Source organism: Mustela nivalis (assembly GCF_964662115.1).
Source record: "Mustela nivalis genome assembly, chromosome: 8".
NCBI classification, from domain to species: Eukaryota; Metazoa; Chordata; class Mammalia; order Carnivora; family Mustelidae; genus Mustela; species Mustela nivalis.
This window is the reverse complement of record NC_139027.1, coordinates 471,660-498,140: the sequence shown is the minus strand read 5'-3', so window position 1 is coordinate 498,140 and position 26,481 is coordinate 471,660. Positions and strand designations below refer to the sequence as shown.

Here is a 26,481-nt window from a genome sequence, read left to right as displayed (position 1 = left end):
TGTGTCAACACAGAAGAAGGTGGACATTCCAGGTGGAGATGCACACATTTAGGGAGACTCACAAGTAGGGCAGGGTGAGAAGAGGCTCTAGGTGAATGTGGTTGTTCTTTTTTTTTTTTTTTTTTACTTTGCCATATTTAGCCGGTAGGAATCCCCTAGAGTCTTTCTTCCTCCTGCAAGAGAGAGAGAGAGTCCTGAGCGGGGAGTTTCTCACTGCGGTGGGCGGCCTGGCGGGCTGCCACGGAAGCCGCACACGGGGAGGCATGGCCTCCATCCCACCCAGGGACAGGCCAGCACCCAGGAGGACAGGGACCGGTGCTGCCTGCTGACCGATCGGAAAGGGGAGAGGGTTCTGTCGTGGCCACCGGTCCCTGCTGCTGGCTTTGTGAGCGATTTCCAAACGAGCGGTAATTGTGAGGACCTGCGCTCTTAGTTTCATTTTGAACAAAACAAAGAAGTGCTTGCATTCCGTGACAGGGCCCAGGTGTGTGGCTGCCTGTCCCGCCTGCACCTCCTGGATCAGGCTCGTCTGTAGTCGCCCCCAGGTCACTCACCTGCTAGCACCCTGCCCGGTCCTACCAGACTCCAGCATCTGGCGAAGGAGACACCCTTTACCAGGAGTCCGGGGCCATTTGCTGTACACACGTGTCCTGCTGACGTTCCCCTAGAAACTGAAATGTACTTATTTCAACATGAAATGGCCATTTTCCTTATTTATATGCATTCCATTACTTTTCTGAGCCAGCGGCCAGCCCTCATTAGGGAAAAGAATCCTCAAAAGTACTTTCGCATTTCTCCCACAATTTCTGTGGTGTAAAGCCACAGACTTGAGCCCCAGGGAGACTACCCCAAGCCGCAGACTCCGTGTGGTTCCCCGTGCCTGCTGTGCAGGTCCCGGGAGCCGACCCTCGAGGGAGGGTCTCTATCGGGTCCCCTACATTGCTGCCTCAGCCCCGTGGGACGTCTCTGTGCTCGGACCCCACACCGTGGCCTCCGATGCTTCAATATGTGCACCCGCAGAACGATGAGGAAGGGAAGGCCATGTCCCAGACAGGTGTGCTGATTTGTCCTCACAGAGAGGGACCCGGCCGGCACAGACTCCTCCGGCTCGGGGGTCTGAGTGTGTGCAGCCAACCCTCTGGTCCATGTGAGGGGACCTCCTTCAAATGGCCACCTGCCTGGCAGCGGCTCAGTGACGTTCAGTGGGGGTCGGGGTGGCGCCCGGTGCCAGCACCACTGGGCAGCCCAGTGGTGGCAAAAGTAAGGGCGTCTCGGGTCCAAAGCGGAAAGTTATCCGTGACGAAAGCTCATCACAGTGTTCACTCACTCTGAATGTGGCGCTTTGGGCAGATTCTTGGTGTGGCTCATGGTGACCAACTGTGGTGGCTGTGTGGGGTCCGCTCTTTGGCTCTGTGGTGTTGGCCCCTTCCTTTGGGAGGAAAGCACGTACACGCCCTCCCAGCGGGGTACTCAGGTCCCAGACCGCTAGGGACAGTGTCAGACACGCAGGGAGAGCTGGCTAAGCTTGCTTCGGAAAGGACATTCAAAGAGGCATGCGGGGTCGTGCAAGAGGGTCTTGCTGGCAGAGTCAAAGACACTGTGAGGGAGACGTCTGTGGGGGGCTTCACCCTGGCTGCTCCGTCCGTGGGCAGGACTCCAGGGGAGACCCGTCCGCCCTACAGGGGACACCCTGTGACTGTGCTGCCTTTAGCAATGGCCACGGACCCTTAACAAATCAGCCACCAGGGTTTCCCCAGCGGTGTGCTAGAGGAGACTTCCAATCCACCATGAAAGCAACATTTGCTCCAAGTACCCGTATGCTCCTGGTGCCTGGGCCTTTGCCCCCTGTGTCCTGTGAGCCAGGCTCCCTGCAGGGGACAGCACGTGGGACAGCGTGTGGCATGCGCTGCCCTGCATACCTTGGGCCCAGCCGTGCCCATGGATGTGCCCTGTGCCACTTCCTCCACGTGGCTCTCGATGCGACCCCCAGGGTGGGCTCTTCTCAGGGAAAGGGGTGCTTCCCTCCTGCGTGCCCAGCAGGCCGCGGAGGCCCCTCTGGGCTGAAGGGACAGCCAGTCTCTGGAGGGAGGGGGTCTGTGGGCCCGGGCCACGCGCTGAGCGGACGGGCAGTGAGGACCGGGACACCCGTCCTTCGGCCTTGAGCCAGCTGCCCCTTCCGTGCAGCAGGTGGCCGAGTCCCCATCAGGTGCGGCCGTAAGCAGACGGGTAGCGGCCCCACCGTGCACCCAGCTCTGCCCGGGAAAGGCCAGACGGGCTCTTCCCCTCCATTGCCGCGGGTGTCCCCGGGGCCGTTGGGAGGGGCGTGGTGGGGGTGGCGGGGCGCGTGCCCCGCTGTGCTGTCGGCCAGCGGCGGGGACCCAAGTCATCGCCATGCCCGTGTCTCCCCAGCAAAGCGCTACTGCAAGAACGCCAGCCCGAGCAGCAGCACCACCAGCAGCTACGCGCCCAGCAGCAGCAGCAACATGAGCTGCGGGGGCGGCAGCAGCGCCAGCAGCACGTGCAGCAAGAGCAGCTTCGACTTCGCCCACGACATGGAGGCCGCGCACATGGCGGCCACGGCCATCCTCAACCTGTCCACGCGCTGCCGCGAGATGCCGCAGAACCTGTCCACCAAGCCGCAGGACCTGTGCACCGCGCGGGTACGCCCAGTGCCGGGGGGGTGGGGGCGTCCCAGAGCCCGCGACCCTGCCCCGCTGCCCTGGGCAGACACCCCACCTGCTGGCCCGGGCTGGGGCGCGGCCCTGAGCGGAATCCAAGGCAGGCGAGCGCAGGGGGAAAGGAAGCAGCCCCTTCCCATCTTTTTTTCTTTTTCTTTTTTTTTCTTTTTTTCTTTTTGCTCTATTAAAGCTAAGACTGAGAGAGTTTAGTCAAACATGATGCAGGTCAAACCTGTAAGCAGGGGCGCTCCCTGGCACAAGGGGCTCTGGCACAGTGACGCTGGGCGGTCTCGGGGCGGCAGCCTGGTGGGGCCCCCCCCAGCCGCTGCCTTCCCCTCCGACATCCAGAGGGGAGGCGCCCGACGCGGGAGGGGTCAGCTTTCACGCGGGCGCTGAAATCAAATGTCTGCTCTAGAGCGCGTAACCCTCTGGGGACACAAGTGGTGGAATGTTGGCAGGATTCCCTGCTCCGTCCTACGTGCATCCTTCCTTGCCTCCGTGCTCCAGAGAGGCGAGCTCTGCACACTTCTTTTTCTGTTGGAAAGCATCATTTAAAAAAAAAAAGAAAGAAAGAAAGAAAGAAAAGAAACTCACCCAGTACGTCTATTTTTTTTAAGTCAGGTGGCTAAACCGCAGGCTTGCTGGAACAGAGCAGGTCAAGGATTCCTTGAACTGATTGCACATCCCCCTCCCTTAAGCCCATCAGCACAGGAGTTCATGCTGGAAAGTGAATTCTCGCTGCTTCTCCCTTGGCCCTCAGTGCCCCTCCCTCATCTCGAAGTGTTCGCACCCGTGACGCGGAGAAAGGATTGCTAAGCATAAACGCGTATCTAGCTCTGATCTCTGAAATGTCATTTGAGCTGGAATAGAATGGAGATTAGGTCCCTGTGTGATTTTCTTCCGGCCTATTTCTAAGAGCGGAGACGCGCCACAGGGCGCGGAAGGCAAGGACGGACGATGCGTCCACTGTACGCGTGTGACACAGAGAGAGGCAGGTGTCAGACGACGGGTCATCAGCCGGTGAAGAGGGGCGTTCCCCTGCCATCCAGTGTTGTGGCCAAGCGCAGGCCAGCAGATATGACCCAAGGGACCACTTGGGCTCCCTTCAGGAGTCCATGCACAGGAGGCCGCAGGAGGAACCCAAGCTTGAATTCTGCACCGGCTGCAGGCAGGGCTGCAGCTGGGCCTGTGTGATCAGTATGTCTCTCTGTCCCGCAGAACCCTGACATGGAGGTGGACGAGAATGGGACTCTGGACCTCAGCATGAACAAGCCGCGGCCACGGGACAGCTGCTGCCCGGTCCTGACGCCCCTGGAGCCCATGTCCCCCCAACAGCAGGCGGTGATGGGCAGCCGGTGCTTCCAGCTGGGAGAGGACGAGTGCTGGGAGCTGCCCGTGGACTACACCAAGATGAAGCCGCGCAGGACGGACGGCGGCGACACTGCCGAGGTCCCCGTATGTCCCCCTCCCTGCCTGCTGGCTTGGGGTGTGGGGTTGGGCGTCCACGGGCTCCCGGGGTATGACTTCCGCCAACAAGGGCTGACCACACACTTCGCTGACCAGGGCGAGATTTTTCACAAATGCTGATTTGGTGAAACAAATCACAAACTCTCTTCAATGATGAATTTTCTTCTCTCTCATGTGCATTTTGATACCAATTATTTCTCTAAGAAAATATGTCAACAGCAAGCCAGTCCATTTTTCTGGTGACGTGTTACTATAAAGCACGGTTCTCCTTGCAGATAGGGAAGTGTACATCTTAAATGCTTAAGTGATTAGCTACGAGTTATTAGTTAGCGAGCCCTTTGAAACTAAGGGTAGTTTCTGTTCTCAAAGAAACCCAAAATATTCAGAGGGTATACTCCAGCCCTGAAAAAAATCGTTTTAGTACTATCACCTAAATCTTTGTTGAGCGCACTATTACCAAACACCTGTGTCAAGAACATATTTTTAAAATACAGATCTCCCCTGCAATCCGAACATAGAGCTTGCCTATGGAAGCGTCCCTAAGTCGAATGGCATGATTAATTGATTTATGTAGAAAATATTTTGAGTGTTCCCAGACCCCAAAAATTACCTCTCAGGTTTTGATTTTCTGAACCTTAGGACACACATTGCTAACAGGTGCACAGATAACCTGAGATCAAGCCCAGATGCTCCCAGACCCTGCTCCAAGCCCTGGAGCTCGATGCCAAGAGGCTGAGCCTGGTTCCCGGGGACAGCGTGCAACAGAGCCGTTCCGGAGGCTCAGCCTGCACCTGCCGCTCCCACAGCTCGCCACAAAACCAGCACTGAATGCTACGTGCACTTCTTGCCTTTTTTGTAAAAGCAGAAATATTATTTGGGTTTCTTTCTTAGCAAAAGCAGGTACTAAAGTGGGTCTTTCAGAAGAGCAAAGTGGTGTGTCATAAGCTTTGGAAAAGTGGGGGACACCTGTAGCTACAATGGTCACACTCAAGTTACTAAAGTAGTTAAAATATCCTCTGGGCTAAGAAAAGAAATGAAGAAACAGTTGTTCTTTGTTGTACTAGCTTTTTCTCCAGTGTTCAGTTCTGAAAATTATGACATCTTCTTTATTCATGGAAAAAATAAAAATCCTTTTTAAATACAATAAGGAGACCACCATGAAAGCAATCGCTTCTTAGAAAAACAAGGAAGTGCAGAAAAAGGGAGCATTAGCTATTCATAGGATTGGCGAGAAAGGCACCTGGCTATAAGGCCGTCCCGTCCTAAAGCCCGTTGTCTTCATCCTTCGCGCTGATCCAGGTGTCCGGGCACCGCGGAAGAACAGACTCGGAGTGGCAAGGAGAATCCCAGTCCTTTCTCTCCTGCAGTGCTAAGTCATTGCTCCCAAATAAGGCGTGGCGTTTGAGTCTCTGAATTTATCTTAATTAAAATTAAACCCTCCTAAATCGACAGAAGTGTTTGCATCATACAGACCGTGCCAGAAGTGGAACCGCTCTCCTGCGCTCATGGGACGCGTCTGCGGGGCGTCGCCATCTATGGGGATTTCTTAGTTACTGCAGGGCCACTCGCTGTGGGCAGGGGAACGGGGCTTTAGAGTAGCGAGAACCACGACAGGCAGCTCAGAGGGTCTTCCCTTGCCTTGGGCTCTAACGCTCACTCAGAATCCTCCCCGATGGTTGTAAAAGCCTCATCCTAAAATGCCTGTAGGGTTCGTGGTGGAGCTTTGCTGGTCCGTGTTGGATGAGAGGGGGCGAACCCCAGCAGGTGCCCCCGGACCCTGAAGGAAAGAGACTGGCTGAGAAATGGTGTCTCTGGTTTCCAGACCAGTGGCCTGCCCCCTTCTAAGAGCCCCTGCAGAAGCCCCGAGTAAGGACCTGCCCACTGACAGGAATGCATTTAGAATGTGGGGGCAACTTGGTGAGAGACTGAGGAGCCGAGTCCAGGCCGGCCCTCTCAGAAGCCCCCGGGCCCGGGACAAGGGTGTGGCCGGTTTGAAAGGCTCGGGGTGCGGGAAGAGGGGAGCGCGCCAAGGCGGCCGGCCCCGGGGCCGCGTCTGTGCTCTGCGCGCGGCGGGGTTCCCTGCGCGGCCCTGAAGCCGTGTTTTGCCTGCAGCCGGAAGACTTGGACCCATTCCAGGAGGCTCTGGAGGAGAGAAGGTACCCGGGAGAGGTGACCATCCCCAGCCCCAAGCCCAAGTACCCCCAGTGCAAGGACAGCAAGAAGGACTTGATAACGTAAGCACAGCGCGAGCTGCCCGGCCGCGCCTCCTGACTGTCCCTCCCTTCGGCTTATTTTTAAAAACCGATGTGTCCATGCCTTGCCGTTGGAGCATGCGACGTCCGCAGCACACGAGTGTCTCCGGCTGCCGGTGCGGCGGGGCGGGGGGCCGCGGGGCGCGCTGGCTCGCAGGGCGCTCTGTGTGGCGGCGCCGCCCCTGCCGTCTGTGCTCGTGCGTTTGGCAGCTTCCCCGGGCGCCTGAGTCCCGGTGCAGACATTGCAGCTAAACTGGAAACAATGAAACTTTCATAAAGTTTTTTTTTTTTTAAACATACTTACTATTCTGGCTGTTTTGTTTTTGTTTGGTGGCAGATGTCCAACACCAAGGTGTGATGGGAGTGGTCATGTGACTGGTAATTACGCCTCACATAGAAGGTGTGACTTCAGTTTTCTCATGGTGGATTCTGTCTTTTCGATTTATTGTTTTCAGCTTACCTCAACAATGCTGTCGAAGTACCAACGTCGAATTTCGTGTCAACCCTCCAAGTGCTCTATGTTGACCTATAAATCCCGTGCGCACATTGTACAGTGCTTTTCATAGGCAAGTGAGCCGCCACGATTCGGACAGTTCTCCAACATGGAAACCAAAGAGTGCAAATATTTTCATACTATTTTCCAAAAGGTGTTTATTAACAGACACATCTTCAAAGAAGAGAATTAATTATGCAAAAAAAAATTCAATATACAGCACTTGCCCCATCGCTTTCTGCATTAAACTTTTTAGTTTCAACTGTATGTCGTGTTTGTCCGGGAGCGTGAGCCGGGGGGCGGCACTCACCTCACTCTTCTGGCCTGTCTTACAGTCTGTCGGGCTGTCCCCTCGCCGACAGAAGTATCCGGAGCATGCTGGCCACCAGCTCTCAAGAACTCAAGTAAGATTTCATGACAACCGTTCTCCTAAAGACCTGTCACCTAGTAGTAGCACACAGAGGTGTCCCGTGTGAACACAGGTGTCTTTAAACAGACTCACTGTGCACGCAGCACCTCGACACCACATGCGGCCGGTCCTCGGGACGTCGGTCACCTCTCTGCACAGTCTCTCTGCCTCTTCCCTCTCCTTGGTCTCTAGCGCTCTCGTGCCGTAGCCTTTCTGTCCTGAATGGTCTAAAGCCTCAGCAGTTTCTGTCCTGAGACACGTGCGCACGGAAGGGAGGTTGGACGGAGGTACTCGAACATTCAGGAAGTGATTCCAACCTAAAAAAGTGAAGGATTGACTTTTTTAGAAGTTGTAGTTCATATGATTATTTAACATATGGGCATTTAGAAAGCACTAATGACAGAAACTCTCCACAACAATAGCTAGTTCCCTCCGCCTGCTGCGGTCCTTGGCGTGGCTCCTCTAGGGCAGCATCAGGTCACGTCCACTGGCTCGCTGATGGGGACGGTCGGGTGCGCACCAGTTCTCAGACACCCGCCCTCCAGCCATCTGCTCTCCCGTCCCCTGTGCCTTTAGCGTTTCCTGTATTTTAAGCGTAAATCTGACCCCTTACACTTATATCCCCAGACTGAGGTCTTTCTTCCCTGTGTGTCCAGAACCACAGTCCGCTCCTACGTGGGTTTTGGGAGGCGTCTGTACAAAGTCTCAGAAAGCGGGTGAAAGCCTTCGCTGCTCTAGTCAGAGGAGATAGTGGGTGTGTGTCAGGGAAGAAGGGCTAGACCTGAAAGTAGTTTCACAGCAGAATGAGGACCAAGAACCCCAGAAAATTCTTCTTTAATTACCCGATGTGTCGTAAACAGTGTCACATCCAACTGCCTGGCTTCCATTTTGTTTGGAAACTGCTTTATTTCCAAAGCAGAGAAAGATGCTCCTTGGAGTCCCTATTGGATTCCTTTCCCGAGGATTTCACTCCACATCTCGTCCCACCGCGATAGACCAGGCTGTCTCAGAGTACAGGGCTCCATTTCACACCGTGTCGTTTCTTACAGGGTCCCTGTCCAAGGCCCTAGTGCCATAGATCACCTGCTCATGCTCAGTGGCCTCCTGAACTAGCCCCTGCATCACGAAACTCTTGGCGTCTTCTTCATGGTGTGCACACGTCCGGAGGGCATCCTCTAGCTTAATGGTTTTAAAGCCTGTAGTGTCAGCCCCGCAGTGCCTGATGGGGAAATAGCTCTTAGGACCTCACAACGGACAGACTTAGCAACAACAAGTCAACCCACTTTGTTAAGACATCTTTTCTCATGGCTTAAAACCATACTCCCCTCATGATCAAAACGTGGTTAACTGCACTTGGAACGTGGCCAGCACATCAGACCATGGCAACTCCCCTTTGAATCTCTTGATGACGAATCCTTTGCAAAAGTCTGGCCTTTGTCCAGCTCCATAGGCCAGCTATAAACAAGAAAGAGCCTTTGCATGGGCATGTAGGACTGCTCCCTGCTGGCTAGCGTCTCAACACCCCCGGAGGCCAGAGTAGCCTTCTGAGGGCCCGGTTGTTGCTGGTTTTCATCCCTTGGCTCCGAGCAGAGCTGCCACTTCTCCGGTTCCAGTGCTTTCTCCTTCTCTCCTTTCATCCTGGAAGATGGCGTGGGGTCCTCCCATCCACATCTTTGGAGGCCAGGGCTTGGCCTTCCTGTCCTGCCGGCCGGGGCTGGAGGGGCCGCGCTCTCATCCTGCCTCTTCTGGGGTGGGAGACCGCATCTTCAGAGAGGGACGGCCTTTTCCGAGTCGTGGTCGGTCTAAACGTCCTACTCATTTGTAAACTTGTCTTTGCAACAAGTGAATCCCAATTTGGTTGATCCTTCCCAAGAAATCTAAACTTGACTAGTTTTCCGAAGCTTCAAAACTGTGGGTACCAATTAAATGTCTGCTGTCAAAAGTCTAATACTAAAATGACTGATTTTTACTTGCTAAGTCTTTCTAAATGGAGGAGACCATAGATTACAACACGTGTTTTCTTTTAACCGTTTACTTGACAAGACCCTTCTATTCATGTCCTTTAATCTGAGTCGCGGAGGCCTTGTAAGTAGTTTTTCCTGTGTCGGGGCATAGGGTGATGCCATCCAGATCGAGAGGAATCGCGCATGTGCTTGTCAGTAGCATGTCCTCGGAGTTGGGGGAGAGCCCGCCGCGGCGGCCGCTTCCTGACAGTAAGAGCATGCTGTCCAATTTCTAATTGAACAGATTAGATTTCTAATTCTTCGTAAAGACATATTATATTAGGCAGGGTCCCCATAACCTCCCAAAAGTTCTGTGTTACGGAATTTTCTGGAAATGTTCTTCTTGTCACACTTGACACTGAATTTCAGTAGTTGGCTGTTCACGGGACATTCTTGGTCATGGAGAGAGGAGAAACTCTTGGTGTTGGCTCTTCAGACCTCTTAAACTTCTTGAGATAACACTTCGCTCTGATCTTATCCAGGCCAACACATCTGGGATGTTCTTAAAAAGAAGTGGGTAATTTCATGTCTAACTATGTACAATATGTAAACTGAAAATGTATTAAAATTCAGTGTGTACATGAATACCGTCCAAACTCTTTCCCTGGTCCCTGGTCCATCCAGCCAGGGCCGGTGGCTCGGGAGGGAAGGGGGGCGGAACGGGCGAGCTGCGCACCTGGGGGAGCCCTGCAGCTTCGGTGCCGGCTGTCACATGCAGTCCCGCAAACCTTCCTCCTCCGTGCCCCGATTCCCAGACATGACACTCACCGAGACCCCAGTCCAAAAAGCTGGGGGGGGCAGTGAATAGAATTGTTCAAATCACAGTGATTTTTCAGTAAGAATTCTGCCTAACAAGAGCTCTGACTCTGAAGGGAAGTTTCTTCTCCAAAAATTCCGTTTGCTAAGATGACCTGAAGGGAGCAACGGACAGGAGCCGCCGGTCACCTCCGTCATTGTCGCCCTCTCTTCCGAGAGCCCGTGTCCTCCCGCCAGGAGCCCTCCGGGGTCCAGATGCGCCGTCGCTGTAGACACGGCCATGCCGGAGGTGCCGTAGCCATCTGAGGCTCCAATTTAAACCAAATCAAAACCAATTTCAATCAGAGGCAATTAGCTCTAAAACAGGCCCTCAAATTGGCTTCCGTTCACACTTCGGTCGGCCAGATTTAGACGCCTCTTTATTATTTGGCTCTTTCTCTTGCCCAGCGGCAGCTCCTGCGCTGGTGAGGTCCGCGCGAGAAGGAGCTGCCACCATCAAGTCTTGGCTTTTGAACTTGCGCGTCCTCAACACGGGGTGCTGGGGGCCCTACGGTTTGGCTCTCTGTCCTTTGGAGAGTTTTCCGGTGCATTCTGTAAGCCTCCAGGCATCACCTAGGCGCCTTCACCTGGGACAGGGAGGAACGTTAGCTACAGCTACTGCAAAACATTTTTTTTTTTTTCAACATGGTTACATTTATTTAAATCAAAGAATTAAAATGCAGACCTCGGGCCACACTATTACTTTGCTTAAAAAGCTCCTTGTTTCTAGAACTGGCTGGGGCTTAGCCGGCTTGGTGGCGGGGGCTTCCCTGCCCGGGGTCCCGCCGCCGCTGTGGTTCACTGCGCGGGAAGCACGCCCGCGTGCACCAGCTCTCGCGGAGATCCTGTCTCCGGAATCGCTCACCTGCCCGGGTCACAGAGTAAATCCACAGCCGTGGTGAGTTCTTGCCGCGCCCCCCTCGGGCCTGGCTCCTTCAGCAGAGGGCACGCTGCCTCGTCCCCTGCGGGCGGCAGCCATGGGGGGAGGCCTGCTCCTCGGGGACGGGAGGGACTGCAGGGCCACAGCCTCCACGCACCGGGCAGGCCGGTCATACGCCGTCTTCCCCTCACAGGACCCCTCGCCTCGGTTCTCCGATTCCTGTCCTGCCGCAGGCCCGTGCCGAGAAGCTGGGTGTGTGAGCTGGACTGCGCGTGGCTGGGAAATGGGCGTGGGCGTCGCTCCGCGGGTGACCGGCCGTGGACAGGGGCCGCTGCACACTCCGTCTCCTCTGAGAGGAGCACGGGAAGTGTTAGGCCCGTTCTCCAGGCGTGGACCCTGCGGGATGGGAGGCCAGGCGGCTCAGGCAGACCACGGGCCGTCGGGGGCCGAGCGCCTTCCCGCCACGTCACAGGACCTCCTCCGATCGGTGAAGTCGCAGGGGAGCCTCAGTGGCGGGCAGTACAGGGCCCGATGCTGCCAGCAGCCGGACCCACAGCAGCTTGCCCGTCCTCCCCAGACACAGTGTGGGCTCATGGCCCACCGGGGCTGTGCAGGGCCCCGTCCCCCCACAGCCCCCAGAGAACCTACCTCCGCCACAGAAGGGTTACGAGGTCTGCACCCCAGTGTGTTTGTAAAATAGCCTAAGAAGTGTTTTGTCACACAAAGATTTTTTATTTTATCGTAATAAGTAGGACTGATGTAAAATAAGTGAAATATATGAACTACAGGCAGGCAGAGTACAGTTGAACTTCTGAGATGAGAGTGTTTGAGGGCGACTCCAGCCAACACACAAGCACACAACATACACGGACGACATGCACACGGGTGGACACGGATGAACACACACACCAATGGACATGCACGTGGGTGAGCACACCGGTGGACACACAGGCAGGAACACACAAGCAGGCCAAGAAGGCTGCGCCCCTCCCTCCCGCCTCACGGAGACTCTCAAGTGCGGGGAAGGGTCACTGGAAAAGCCGCTCTTCCTCTGTGTCTGCAGCCCTGACGCCACCACCACGAACACGGGGGGGGGGGGCTTGCTGACCCGCGTCCTCAGCTGGTGGCAGCTCCAGCTCCATCCCTGGGATGAGCCCCTCCCCCTCGTGGCCAGCGTCACACCCACATTAGTAAGTAGGTGTCCCAGGTGTTCAGACTTGGGGTTACATTTTACCAGCTTCACCTCAGTATATCCACACAAATCAGCCAAAAACAAAACCAAAAACAACTTTCAGTGTCTCCTTCACTTTATAATGTGAGCTGTACTTTCCAGAAGTCCCCACGGGGTCCTCCAGCACTGTGTGACCCGTGGTCTAGGTGCGGCTGTGCATGTGACCCACAGTCTGGGGCCAGCCCTATGTGTGACCCACAGTGTAGGGACGAGGTGCGTGTGTGACCCATGGTCTGGGCGCAGCCATGTGTGTGGCCCACGGTGCAGGGGTGAGTTATGTCTGTGACCCACGGTCCGGGCACAGCCGTATGCGTGACCCGCAGTCCGGGTGCGTGTGTGACCTGCGATCCGGGTGCGTGTGTGACCCGCGGTCCCGGGCGGCCGTGCACCTGCGGTCTGGGTGTTGTCTTCTTCATCCATTTATGCCCCGTGGGTTCCAAGTTAGGGTGCAGGTTACAGAGAAATTCAGCGTCAGCCATCAGGCTTGGGTCACCAAAGGAAGGCAGCAGATGTCAGCTGAGTTTCAGTCATGGAGACACTCTGCTTCTCTTGAGTTCTCAGTGTAAAATGCAGTAGCATGTGGTGTGGTCAGAAGGGAGCGCCTTCCATACTGCTAGGCCGCAGGGTCGTGGCCGGCAAGGGGTGTGGGGGCACGGGGAGTTGGTTTGCGGCCCGTTGGACTCGTGTGCTGCTCTCTTGCTGGTGTGTCCCGACAGAGTGTGTACGCACACACGTGTGAGTGTGTATACATGTACGCACATGCGTGCTTGTGTGTGCATGCACGTGTGGGTGTGTATACATGTGTGAGTGTGCATGAGTGTATGAGTGTGTGAGTTGTGTGTCCATATATGAGTGTGTATGCGTTTATGGGTGTGTATGTGTATGTGTGTGTGTGCTGTGCATGTGTATAAGTGTGTTGTATGTTTATGGGTGTGTATATTTATGAGTATGTGTTCATGCATGTGTGGGTCTCTGCACATTGTGCATGTATACGAGTGTGCACACATGTATGAGTGTGTTGTACGTGAATGAGTGTGTGTGTTTATGGGTATGTGTGCATCTGAATATGTGGGTGTGTGTATGTGTGTGTGCTATGTGTGTATGTGAATGTGCATACGTGTATGAGTGTGGGGGGGTGTGTGTGTATTAGTGTGTGTACATGTGTGCATGTACATGTGCATACGTGCATGAGTATGTGTGTATATATGAGAGTGTTTGCACTTATGGGTATGGGTGTGGGTGCGTGTGTGGGTGCGTGTGTGTGGGGGGGTGTGTGCATGAGTGTGTGTACGTGAGTGTACGTGTGCATACATGCATGAGTGTGTGTGTGTTGAGTGTGTGTGCGTGTGTTGCACCTTGGCGTCTCCTGCGCACTCACAGCTATGCCTGTGTCCCACGTCCCGCGGCCGGTCCGAGGGGCGACCTGCACAGTCCCTGGGCTTCGGGTGACGCACAGACTGACGTTTTCAGGGAAACTGGGAGCTGTGCTGTTGCACTCGGTCATTCACTGAAAAACCTGTAATGGTGCCTGCCCTCTGGGGACTCACAGTCGGTCTTTTAAGACAGAACAAAAAGAGAAAAAAGAAAACGTTCCATCCAGAGCACCCGGGTGGGCGGGGAGCACAGAGGAGTCCGGGGAGCTGGGGGAGGGGGCGGGCGCCTGGAGCCGGCCCCGAGGGGGACCAGCAGGGAGGGCCCCGCGGCCCCAGACGTGGGACCGAGCGCGCGTGGGCCAGAGGGCCAGCTCGCATGAGAGGAGGAGCGGAGACCGCAAAGCCCGCCCTGGGAGAGCAGCGCGCCCCGCAGCGAGACGGCGTGGGCACACGTGTCTCGCCTGCCTCCGACCGGCCTGCTCTGCCGCGCCCCCAGCCGCAAGGCCTTGGCCGTGGGACCCCATGTCCGTCCTACGAGGTGGACCACAACGTGTGACGTCATCAGAACAGGCGTGGAGGGCTGTATGTGTCTCGTTGTGACAAACCTGGGGAGGATTTTAAGGCCATGAGGAGGACATTTTCCCGGGAACTTTGTCTTAGCATTCCATTCCCCGTCTGGAGATGATGAAGCGTTTCCTCAGACATCAGAAACCACTGAGTGAGATCACCTATTTCTGAACAAAGAGTAATTTGTCACCTAATCAAAGATAAAATACAAACCGTCCAAGAATCAGCCTTTGAACAAACGTATGTCTTTATCTCCGGACCGGTGGTGTCTCTTTATAAAACACCGAGCTGATCTGGTGCGTTCGGACAAAGGGAAAACTTCCTTCCTGTCCTTAATTGTGCCGTCGGAACATTTTTTAAATATCGACGCACATACGCATATGTGCACTATGTTATCAACGTAGTCACCCACGTACGTCGTGTCTGTACGTATTTTGTTGTTGTCTGCGTTGTGTTGAGAGGCCGGGGGTCAAAGCTGGACACGCTTCCTTCTGTGAAGTGCATCGGGGCGTCTGAGTCTTCTTCATACGTCGTATCTAGTTAAATGTGGCTTCTCACCATTATTGGGAATTTAGTCCCGTTTTCGTCTCCTCCCTGGCCCCCCTGGGGTGATCCTGAGCAAGGACCCCTTCAACCGCGCAGGACCCCGCATTGCTGCCAGACACGCAGACCTGAGCTGGACAAGAAGCCCGCTTCTGTGGGGCAAACCTCTTGCTGAGAAAGACTAGGTTATGTCGGCCTTAAATTGTAAATTTGAGCTTTTATTGCAGTAAACACTTCACTAATTTATTGTTCCCTGGAGCAAAATGAACAAAATTGGAAATAAAGTAGATGTTCCCTTTGGGAAATTATTGACAAGGATTTTGGAGGGCATTTTTTTTCCCTGGCAATTTCCGGAGGGAGAGCCACTCTCTTTGGTTTCTTGCTCGTTGGGAAAGGCAGGCTTTGAGGGGCGGACAGGGAGGCAGAACAGCTCACGAGCGCACCGGTCGAGTCTTCACTCCAAACCGGGACCGGGGACCCCAGGAGGGACAGTTTCAGGGGAGTCACACCTTGGGTCTTGTGTTCTTAGCTGTGGCCTTACAGAGAGAGCGAGTCCCTGGCACGAGGGGTTTTCATTTTTTCGTTTCTGTGTTGGAAGTCCCCGGTTCTACGGGGCCGGATGGTTTTCTCTACGGGCAACGGAGAAACAGAGCTGTGACGTCTGCTTTAGAGACCTGTCTCACCTGGTTTGTTTTGTTAAGGAAAAAGCATGCAGTGACAATAGTTTCTAAAATCAAAACGAAAATGTAATTTGGCTTTATGAAAGGGTGTGCCAGGGCTGTCCCACAGACCTCTTCGGGGCGAAGGACTAGCATGTCGTAGACCCACACCGTCCACCGTCCACATGCGTCCCTGTGGCTGAGGAAGCGGACTTCCCGTGCTGTCCCCTTGTCACATCTAGCGCAGGTGTCACAGGCATCAAGCGGACGTCTGACTGGGCCGAGCCACGCGGTGACTGCGTCCACATGGTTCCTCACCTCTCCTCTCTACATTCCCATCAACAGGAATAGTTTATTCCTGCAACTGAAAAGCTTCTGGTTTTTTCAGCATCCGGCTCCTCAACGTGCTTGTTTTATGATTAAGCCACAGACGAACGGGGAGACCTTTTACCTTCACATCGTGGCCTCTTCTTTGAATCTGATGCCGCATGGAGACCCATGAGAACGCGGCGCAACCAGACCTCACCGGGTAACCAGCTTCAGAAGAGGGCACCTGCGTTCCGCATGATCCCACTGTTTGGGACCATTAGAGAAGCATCCACTAGAAGCCGCTAGAAAGTCTGTTGTGTTATTTTAAACATATATGCATCTTCATGACTTTCAAACTTGGACAGAAACGCAAGCGTGATTACACAGGTGACCTCAGAGACCCTCAGGCCTCCTCCTCTCGTGACCAAGTAAACCGGCTCATACTTAGCATACGACTTACTAATACTCGGGGCTTCGAGTTGTCAGAAGCCTGCTTGCCGTTCGGTTCTTCGAGCTTCTCTCTCCAGCCCGCGTGTGCGTTCGTCCGCAGAGTGCCGCTTGCCACACGGAGCTGCGGTCCGGCCTCCCCTGTCCCGGAGACCGCAAGGATCTGCTATCTGGAGACGTTACCGTGCGCTGTCCGCGATCCAGGACGCAGAGAGGGGCTCGTTCCCGCGAGTCTTCATGCTCGGGGCCAGCAGAGAGTCCTCCTTCCGTCCCTGCTTTCACGCTCAAGGGCCGGGGCCATGTGCCCCGGATGCGCATCCCTCCTGCTCAGGGTCCCCGTGTGTGTGTGGCCACGGCTTTTCTCCCTCCCGGGCCGTGTTCTGGAGCTTCTCTGTCCGCAGTCACATGCTGGCAATATTTATGACTCACTTTCAATCTCTCCAGATAAAAATGTGCGGGAGGTGTAAAATCTACTGGAACACGTGTATCCTCTTGTCTCCGACGGGACGGAGGTGCACTTAACAAGACAAGGGAGTTTTGAATATAAGCCCCCGAACCTGAAAACGCAGGGAAAGAACTATTACTGTCCAGCTCTACTGCGCTTACCAACCCCAATCTCCCTGTGATCTTGAGGCCTGATTTTTTGTTTAACAGGAGGGTTAGGTGTACATAACCGCATGGCGCTTCGCAGGGTGGGGGGGTCTGTAGCCCCTGTTCAGTGCAGAGCGACAACGCCCCGGCCCTGGGAGCCCGGACAGCGGCGGCGGGCACAGCCCTCTGCGGTGCTCTTGCCCGGCGCTGGAGCCAGGGCGGCCGCGTCGTGGGCCAGAGATGTGAGGGGCTGCGTGAAGGGGTGGTGCGGGCCACAACGGGTACTTTGTGTCATAGAAGTGCTAGTGCAAGGACTCTGGTGTAAGGGTCACAAAGGTCTCGTGTTGTTGGCTGTGATCTGCACGTGAGCCCGGCGGCGGGGGGCCGCGGCTCTAGTCTCCGGCACACAGCCCGGCGAGCGAGCCCCCCGTCCTCCTCCGGCGCTGGGTCCTGGGGAAACAGCAGGAGCACGGCCGTGGGAGGTCACGCAGGACAGCAGGGAGGCCAGTGCAAGAGCAGCTGGAGGAAAGTTCTGGAGAGGAGAGCGGAGCAGCAGCAGGGGCCGACCCCACAAGGGCTCATGGGGCCTGGCAGGCCTCTGCGCCCCACTCTGAGAGGAGGGTCTCCCGGCACCGTGGTGGCGGCAGCGGACGCGAGTTCCCAGCCCCTCCAGTTCCTGAGGGGAGGGTGGGCAGGTGGTCTTTTGGGCCGGGCGGAGGTAAGGCAACAAACAGCCCATCGAGAGCAGTTTCTTTACAGGAGGATGAGGACACGGACTGAGGGCAGGGGCGCAGGCTTGAGACCTGCCCCAAGTGCCCAGCAGCTGCCTCTCCCAAAACGAGCTGTGCAGGCGGGGTGGGGGGTGCGGATTCCGAGGGGGCCTGAGGCGCACTGAGTGGGGGAGTGTCTGAGGGGCCGAGTGGGCGCCCACATGGGGTGTGAAGAGTGGCATGTCCCTGGGGCCGGACGTGGGGCCGAGGCCTTCCACGGAGGCGGCCTTTCAAGTCTCAAGGCTAGAGGCGCTCCAGGCGTGGGCGCAGACAGGGACCGCAGCACGGCTGGTGCCGTGTCTCATTGTCAGCCGCGCAGCCCCGCAAACCTCGCCGGGAGGGGCGTCCGCGCCGAGAGCTGTCGCAGAAGTCACAGCTGTCCCCTGCCGTGCGAGTCGAGAACGTGCTCGAGGGGACGAAGGCGGGTTCTGGTGATGGGAAGAGGCAGGGCCCGCGGCGAGGGCAGCGTCCGCTCTCGGGAAGGACTCCCTGGACGCGCGTGGACCCTCTTCCACGGAAGCCCAGCCACAGAATGTGGTCCGCGCAGAGCTTCCGGACCCCCGGGCACAGCACCTCACACCCACGATCTTGTGACCTGCTGGCTTCTTCCCGCAGCGACCCTGCCCTTCCTCGTGCTGTGGAGGTTTGGAAGCTCCTTGAGAGGGTGATCCAGGTCACAGCTTCCACAGGGCTTCGCACGTCACTGGGGAGGCAAGCCATGGAGTCCATGACTTAACACGTCAGAAGCATTTGCTTGTCCAGCGCAGCCGTGAGAGGAGCCCTGAGTGGGAAGAGAGGCTGTCGAGTGGGGTCGGCGAGGACCCGCGGCGGCAGCGGGTGACCTCCTCTGAGTCCTCTCCCCTCCCTAGAGAGGGCATTGGGTGAGCTCACGGGCAATGAGTGAGTTTGGAAACTCTACCAGCCTGGGCGGGGAAGGAGGCTCGGATGAGCAGGAGCTTTCGGACGTCCCCTGGCGTAGGGCAGAGCGGCTGGCGTCCACAGCCTCAGCGAGGGGCCCCGGCTGTCGGCCGCTCTGGGCCCGTGACATCGATCCCACCAGGCCTCCCAGTGGAGTAAACGTGGTGGCGTGTGCAGAAGCTGCTCCAGCGCCATCGCGCTGCCCGACACAGGCCCTGCCACCCAAACCAGGGCCGGAGCGGATGGGGAGCGACACCTGCCGTCTTCCCACTCCTGTTCACGCAGAGCCGCTCGAGCACACCGAAACCTCTTCCAGAGCAAAATCTGAATTTTACATCTTTTAAGACCTGGGCTGTTCGGGAAAGGAGATGCGGCGCCTGCTGGTTATTCAGCGCCTGGCCTCTCCCCCTCGGGACTCTGGGGGTGCGTCTGGGCTTCCTGAGTGGCGGGCCCCCCTTCCCTCTCCACTTGGCTGTCTGTCACCGCTCCTCGTCCCGAGAGCACATCCAGTGGCCCCCCCCATCGCGGGCCGTTGCACTCTCACGCCTGAGCCGGACCAGGACAAGAGAGCAACAGCCTCGTGCTTCTCAGTCAGGGTGTTTGGGGCCAAATAGCTTCGAGTGTACCTTCCTCTCCAAAATGCCACAACGCCCAAGGAAGTGTGTAATTCTATTTGTTGGATTTTCTGTGTTTGCTTGTTCAAAATTCCTGACTTATCAAGGCCCCTGTGTCTGTGGTCAGGGACCCCCGAAACCCGCTGGGCGCTGGGCTGGGCGACCCGTCCCGCCCCACGCCGGCACCTGCCACGCACCCCACACTGAGCGCGTCCTGAGTGCCCTTCATCGAACGTTCCCGTCCGCGTGATTCATGCTGGACCCTCCGAGGGAGACGGGCGTTGCTGCGCCGCCTGCTTCCCCGTCAGGGTGACCGCAGCGAGGCCGAGCTCTAACTCTCCCTGAGCTCTTTCTGCGTGTTCCCCTTTTTGTGTCATGACAACATTTTCTGCCGTTGAAAATGCCGGTCCGGGGATCTCAAATGGTGTGAGTTTGGGGTCAAGTAGAAATAATTTAAATTTGTTTCATTGCAAGCATTTGGGAGCTGTTTGTTTTCTTTAGAAGGTCATGGCCTCGATTTAGTCCGGGTGCTTCAGTCACACTCACAGGGACCCCCGCGCAGCTGGCAGTGGTTGAGGGTCCGAGTCGCGTGGGTTGGGTGACAGCAGGCATCAGGGCTTGGGGCCCCTCCGCCGCCTTGTGGGGGTGGGGGAGGCCTCGGCCGCTCCCTCCTGCCGCCTCAGGAGCAGAGAGCTGGGCTGCGCCCACCTCCAGGCCTCCGGGCTCGGACCCAGCCGGGTTCCGCCGCCCGCTGTTGGGCGACCTTCCGAGCGACCCTCCCCTATGATTCCGTCTGCAAAGTGCCGGCGCCAGCCCCAGCTGGAAGTTCCGACGAGGGTCAAGGAGTCTGTGTTTGCGCCGCGCATGTATGCATCTGTAAATGGAAGAACAAGGTGTGAAGCGAGGCGGTGGCGGGAACCGTCGGGGCGGCCTGGAGGGTCTGCCCAGGGGCCTCCGCAGGAAAGAGGCTGAGGGCAAGGGAGGCCGGAGCAGAAAGACACGATCAGCACCTCACGTCTGACCCAAGTCCAACAACGCGCGAATGAAAGAACACGTCTCATGTTAGAAACTCCAAAAACCAAGATCAAAATATTTCAAAGATAAAAGGATTCTATCTTCCTAATATGTCTTTTCTCTCTCTTGTCTAATATGGTGCGATTTTAAAATCCTTCTATCAGACTTGCAGATCAGCCTTGCAGCCACCCACTGAGCGCGTCCGTCAGCGTCAGACGCCGGCGGCTCGGCCGTCTCCGCCTCCCGTCCTCACCCCTCACCTTGCGTTTTCCCCGCTGGCACGTTTGGATCATCCCAATCTCTGTCGTGTCTTTACTTTTCAAACTATCTTGAATTCCGGCTTCAATTCTCTTGCCTTTTTTGGATGACACGTGCTTTAGGACGAGAAGATAATGGAAACAGGCATTTCGTACTCAGGGCACACCGGGGTGGGTCAGAGTCGGGGAGAGGATGCTGGGGAAGGTGCCTCTCTCTCTCCCGCATGCCCAGACCCAGGCCCCTGAAGTCGCGGGCGCCCGGGACCCCAGATTGAATTTCAACTTTCCTGGCCACCTGCGAGTTACAGCGGAACAAGGCTGAGCCCACGGCACCCCAGCTGGTTATGGTCACAGCATGCAGTGCTGTCCTTTCTACGAATACTACGTCTCACACAAAAGCCATTTTGGTTCTTCCCGATTGCTGTGTGTCAGCCATGACCTTCATGTCCCCTTCAGGGAGGCCATGTCGGTAGCCTCCGATCGTGGGAATGACAGTCTTGAAGCTAAGGCCTCCAGGTGCGTGAGAGGAGCCTCCCGTGTGGGCTCTTTGTCCATGCTCAGGTCTCGGGACACAAAGCCCGCGTGCAGCAGACATTTCCTGGTCCAGGCGCCAGGTGGCTGAGACCGGCGCTCCCTCGGGCCAGCAGTGCTCTGCCTGAGCAGCCGCGACGCGGGAGCAGGGATGTGGACCTGAGTCGGGGGTCGTTTCAGACCCTTCCCCTTCCATACTGCGCGGCTCCTAGGACTCACTTGTGCACTTGTGAACTTCAGCTTTCTTATTTGGAAAAAGCCCCAGTAGGATGCAGGCCTCACAGGACTTCTTTGGGGGTGGAGCTGGCGATGGGGGGTCAGTGGTGGCAGAGCTGGGCACTTAGGACCCTCATTCCACAGGCCGGGACACCAGGGTCTGGCGCGGAGCGACTTTCCAGAGCCCAGACAGCAACTTCACTGTGGGCTGAGCTGGAAGCCAGGGCACCCGGGGCCTGGCGTCGGCCCCTCCAGTTGCTCTCCCGCGCATACACACGGATTCCAGGTCGCTGTCCGCGGCGGCCTTCGGGCTGGAGGGCAAGCGCAGAGGAGGACTCGGTCTAGAGACCAAAGTCGTCTGATTCCCAGCTCATCGACGTCACGGCTTCCTGGTGAGGCGGACTTACTCACCCGGGGAGCCATGGCCGCTTCTGGGAGCCGGGCCAGCTGCTGGTGGAGACCGTCCTGTCCGCAGTGGCCCCTGCCCCGCTGGTTTCCTCTGACACCCGCGTCCTGCCACCCCACCCTTGCACGGTCCCTCTGCAGAGACCGTGGGATGTCTTCAGTGCTCTGAGGGTCCCTCCAGCAGCAAACAGCGGGAGCAGGGGCAGGGCTACAGGAACGGCGAGGCCAGCGGACCGGCACCAGCCGCCCAAACCCCGGGGACCGCTGGAGGGAACGGGTCTCCACGAAGTAGGAGCGGTCCCCGCGGGAGAGCCCGAGGGGGTCCGTGACTTCTGGACGTGAGGACCGCGCTTGGGTTCTGGCTCCGAGACGCGGCGCACACGGGCGAGACCCCATCCCGCCTTCTGACTGGAGGGGGCGCGATGCCCCGCAGGGGGCTGACGCACGGAGGCTCCCGTCACCTCCGCCCGGAACAGGAGCACCCGGAGCTCCCTCGGCTTGCACTGGAGGTTTCCACTGATGCCCGGACCCAGGAGAAAAGAATATGCGTCCGTGTTCTTCCAAGGGGTGTGCTTTGGTCCAAAGACAGCTGAAGAGCAAGGCAAGGTTTGGGGCCATCCCACAAGCGCCCACACAGAGCGCCTCCGCCCCCCTCTGCCCGCCCCCACCCGGAGCACAGCAGCCGGCTCCGGAGGGTCCCCAGAGGTCCGCAGACCCCATTGGGCCGCGTCTCTCTGGCATGGCCATCATGACCACTCTGAGCCCATGGACAGGAGGCGGGACCGTCCCCACAGGCCAGCGCGGAAGTGCCCCGTACTACTGGCGGGACATGACATAGAGCCCGATGATCCCAGATTCTTTCTGGAAAAGTTGCCGATGGGCTCTGGACCCAGAAAGAAGCTCAGTGAATGACCTCGGAGAATAAATCCTCACGAGCCCAGCGAGGACGGGCATACCCCGTGAGAACGCGAGCCCTCGGGTCAGACCCCTCAGCCCCAGCAACTGGGACACGAAGGCTCGTTGGCCCTTCCAGCAGCCAATTTTACAACCAAGACATGAAGTTTATTTATTTTTGATGTTCTTTAAATTTAAAGAGCTATTGGTCAACGGTTACTTTCCTGATAAATTAAGTGAAAATCCTTGTGGTGGGATGAGGCGAACTCAGTCTCCACATTCCCAGAGATTGGTCCACATCCTGCTTTGGCCACGTACAAGCTGGACAGCCTGGACTCGTTAGCCTGAACTAGTTAGCCTGGACTAGTTAGCCGGACTAGTCAGCCTGGACTACGTAGCCTCAACCTGGTTAGCTTGGACTAGTTACTTGGCTGTTGAGGGCGCCTGATCCTTTCATGTCTACAACTGGGAAAATAACATCCGTCCTCTCCATCTTCGGGGAAGACGACATTTGAGGAGCAGGTGTGTAGGGGCCTGACGCTGTGCCCAGGGCCTCACGCGGACAGATGTGATCAGACGGAGACAGAGGGACAGTGCCGAGTACGGGCGGTCACTCACCACCCCTTGCCTGTGGCACTGAGCGTTTTCCCCTTGTCCCTGAGAGTCGCGCTCCTCTTGCAGCCTGTGGGTCCCGGGCACGTGGTCCGGCCTGTCACACGTACACCAGTGGGTGCACACATGTATGTGCACACACAGCGCCACACAAGAATGTGCAGAAGCAGCACCGTGAGCTAGCGAGAGGGCTGGATGCGGTGTCCGTGCCCATGACGCCCACGTGCTACCTTTGCCAACAGACCACGCCGTCGCCCCTGCACCCTGTCTTCAGGATGACATGGATGGGGCGGTCCCACGAGGGCCCACGCACGACCGTCCACACACGCTACGAGGTTCCTGCTCTGTCATTGGTCACACGTACCAAAGGGCCAGCAGCATGTGACTCTGATCGACGTGTTAGGACACTGAAGGGCCAGCTGAGCTTTTGCATCAACGGGACTCCGCCTCCCCAGGTAGACACGGGGGCGTCCTGGCGGCAGGGCAGACTCTCAAGACCTCAGGAGCCATGGGCCATTGAGGCTCTGAGCTGATGGCTCCGGCTCCACTGTCATCCCGGGGCGAGACCGTCAGGAGCCTCGCGTCCCCTTTCCCATCCCCCGTGCCCCACGGCTCCCGTCTCCCTGCGCACTGCGGAACCTGCAGCAGCACCTACAGCATCGAGGGACACGGGGTTGCCATGGCAACTCGCTCCTCATCCCAAGCCCCTCCCGCAGGCAGGGCTCCGTGTGTGCTGGGGCAGTGGGAGGTGCAGAACAGCCTCCCTGCCTCGCGGGAGCCTTGGAAGACGCCCCCACCCCAGGGTGGTCACACCTGTCCTGTGCTCTGGGCCCGAGGATGGGTGGGCCCCTGGCAACCGTCCCCCACGGCAGCTAACGAGAACATTGAAATGACAGCCAGCCCCTTGACCCCTCAGAGATTCCCAATTATAAAAGTTTCCCTGTTTTCTTTCTTCCTCGTTTCCCAGAAAGTCTTTCCTGTTCCTCTCTGTAGCTTCCGTCACAAGAGTCCTTTTCCGACGGGGTTCTTTTCCTGAGAAACACCTTTCTGGTGCTAGGCTAGTGAAGTTTCCAGGAAAATTCACTCTGGAACGACCATATTTTCAAAGGACTTTCTTAAAACTCAGACTGGAAATCGCTTTCGGAAACACGGTGGATGCGGCGTCCGCAGACCCACAGGGCAATCTGCCAGAAGCACGTGGCACGGGCGCGTCTGCTCCCGGTGCGAGCGCGGGACCCATGGAGCCGCACGGACAGGAGCCGAGCGTGTGTGCGGCCGGGGAGCCTGCCGGCAAGACCCCCGACCGTGCATCCCCACGTGGTGGCTGGGAGTCTGCAAGGCCTGCTGTGCACCAACGACCTCCGGTGACGGAGACCCCACCGTGTAGGTTTCGGAGCCCGATCTCCTTGCGCCGGGGCAGTGCGCACCGACCGGGGGAGGGCTCGCGTGTGTGGCCACCAGGGTCAGTGCAGGGCACGCCTTCCTACCAGAGCCGCGGTCTGCTTGGGACCCCCCCCTCCAGTGTCTGCCCTGGGGACAGGTGAGGGCCTCCTTGCTCAGCTCTCGCCGGGAGCCTGCTGTGAGCGGTCCCTCCCCTCCTCGGCTTCGGACCCGCCGCTTCATTCTGCCCGACGCCTGCACACTGTCCTCTGGCCCTGGCTTTTCCCCTTCCCCCTCCCTGTTTGAAGGGGTCCCCTTCTATAGAAAAGCCTCCCCACCAGCCCCCACAGGAGCCCCGGGCTGCCCCTCCCACAAGCACTACCTTCCCCACGGCACCTGTGCCCTCAGATCCCGCCACTGGCCACAGTTCAATCCCGGCATCCATTGAGGGCGGGAATCCAGTCCCCTTGCCACTTCCTGCTCTGGGATCCAACGGGGGTCCCCGAGCCTGTTTTGTCTGTGACCTGGGGCTGATGGGCAGAGCCCAGCTCCCAGGATGCCTGTGGAAAGGACGCATGTCAGTGGCCACCGCGGGCCCACAGCGATTATTGGCTGTTCCTGGATGATTGCCAAGGCCCGGGGCGTCGGGGAGTCACATGCCGTAGGAGGGGCTGTCCTCAGCGCCCGCACTGTGGACGGCAGGACACGCGCTCTGCCCTCTGGGCTTTACACGGGTGCAGGGCGACCACCCATTCCTCCGCGAGAGGCGGAAGAGGTCAGCAGTGGGAGCTCTGTGACCTCGCCCATCTTAAAGCTCGAATTTATGGCTTTCACTCATATTCCTAATGGGGAGCTGAGTGCCAGGGGGCAGGCCTGTCCTATACTACGGGGTTTGAGGCCAGGAGAGATCAGACACATGCCCCAGGCAAGCGTAGACCAGCCCACCGGGCCCTGAGCCCACCTCATGGCTGCCCGGGCCCCTCCGCCCCCACTTCCCACTTCCTGCGCGGGCAGGGCTGTGCACGCCTCCCCTTCTGGGCAGAGTCCCCCTCGGCACCCAGCCTGCTCCCTCCAGCTTGCCGCTCAGCCCACTGACAGCCCCACAGTGACCTCGGGCCGGCCTTCTCTCAGAGCAGCTGGGGGCGGCACCCTGGGGCCAGCAGAGCCCCCACACCCTGGGACAGGGCTCTGGTGTGACCCTAGCTGCAGACATCTTGCTGAGAACAAGAGGGTTCTGCACCTGCACCAGCTCTGTGGTCCGTGAGGCCTCGTTTGCTAATCAGAAAGCCAAAGGGCCCAGCCACCATCCAGGCAGCAAAGGACGGGACCCTACGTCCCCACGTCCATATGTGCCTCGGACACTGAGCTGTGTCACCGCTCGGCCCTGCCCGCACCCCCCTCAACCAGAGCCTGTGTTCAGATGAGTGAGTGACCTCCAAGCCCTGGGTTCCAGGTCAGGCTGGGCCACGGCGGGCAGGGGAGGAGGTTCTGGAAGGACAGACAGGCGCGTCAGTCAGGCGTGGTGCTTAGCTCGAGTGAGGTTCGGGGAGGCTGGCCGTGCCTGCTGAGAGAGGAGACCCTTCGTGGGGGAGGAAGGCTGGTGTGAGAAGAACATGGGGACCCTGAGGCCGGGCTTTCCAGGTGGCCCTGGGCCTCCATCCCTGCTGTGAGCCTGTGCCCTCCCCTGCAGACGGGGAGAGACGGCAGGTCTCCCCAACAGAGGAACACCGGCTGCCGGCTTGGGCCGCCTCAGGCTGTGGACAGAGCCTAGACCCTCAGTCCTGGGAGGCCTTTGGGATGGTCATTTGCAGACGCCAGTGCAGCTGGCCCTAGTGACCCACCCTTCCGTGGTTCCGGACTTGCTCTTGAGCGCAGGGGCGGGTGGGACCCTCCAGGAAGGTGCGTGGTAAGAAAGCCCTTCCTGAAAGTGGTCCTGGGCCCTTAGGGACGTTTGGGGCACGTGTCTTCCTGCTTTCCCGCCATGAAGGGGGCAACTTTGGCTCCTGCTGTCTTCTCCTTTCCCAGCTAAGATCTCGCTTTATTAACTGTTTTCCCGAGTGACGTGGTTCCAGTCCTCTTGTCCTTGCTCATTGCAGAATGTGCTGGAGGTTCACTCTTCCTGTCCCTGTGGGAGTCAGGGCACAAGCAGGGCCGGCGCGTGGCAGGCAGCACT

At 57.7% G+C, this 26,481-nt stretch overlaps 1 protein-coding gene across 12 annotated transcripts in view; it reads left to right on the top strand.

Moving 5' to 3' along the window:
* Positions 1 to 26,481, top strand: part of MYT1L (myelin transcription factor 1 like) — a 393,093-nt gene that overhangs the window by 329,282 nt on the left and 37,330 nt on the right. For 11 of the 12 annotated variants that reach the window (XM_082745766.1, XM_082745762.1, XM_082745764.1 and 8 more), the window contains exons 15-18: positions 2,410 to 2,660; positions 3,897 to 4,133; positions 6,258 to 6,379; positions 7,226 to 7,294. In XM_082745766.1, coding sequence (XP_082601892.1) covers positions 2,410 to 2,660; positions 3,897 to 4,133; positions 6,258 to 6,379; positions 7,226 to 7,294 — 679 coding nt within the window. The remainder of the gene's footprint in view (positions 1 to 2,409; positions 2,661 to 3,896; positions 4,134 to 6,257; positions 6,380 to 7,225; positions 7,295 to 26,481) is intronic. The other variant, XM_082745759.1, reaches the window with a different exon arrangement.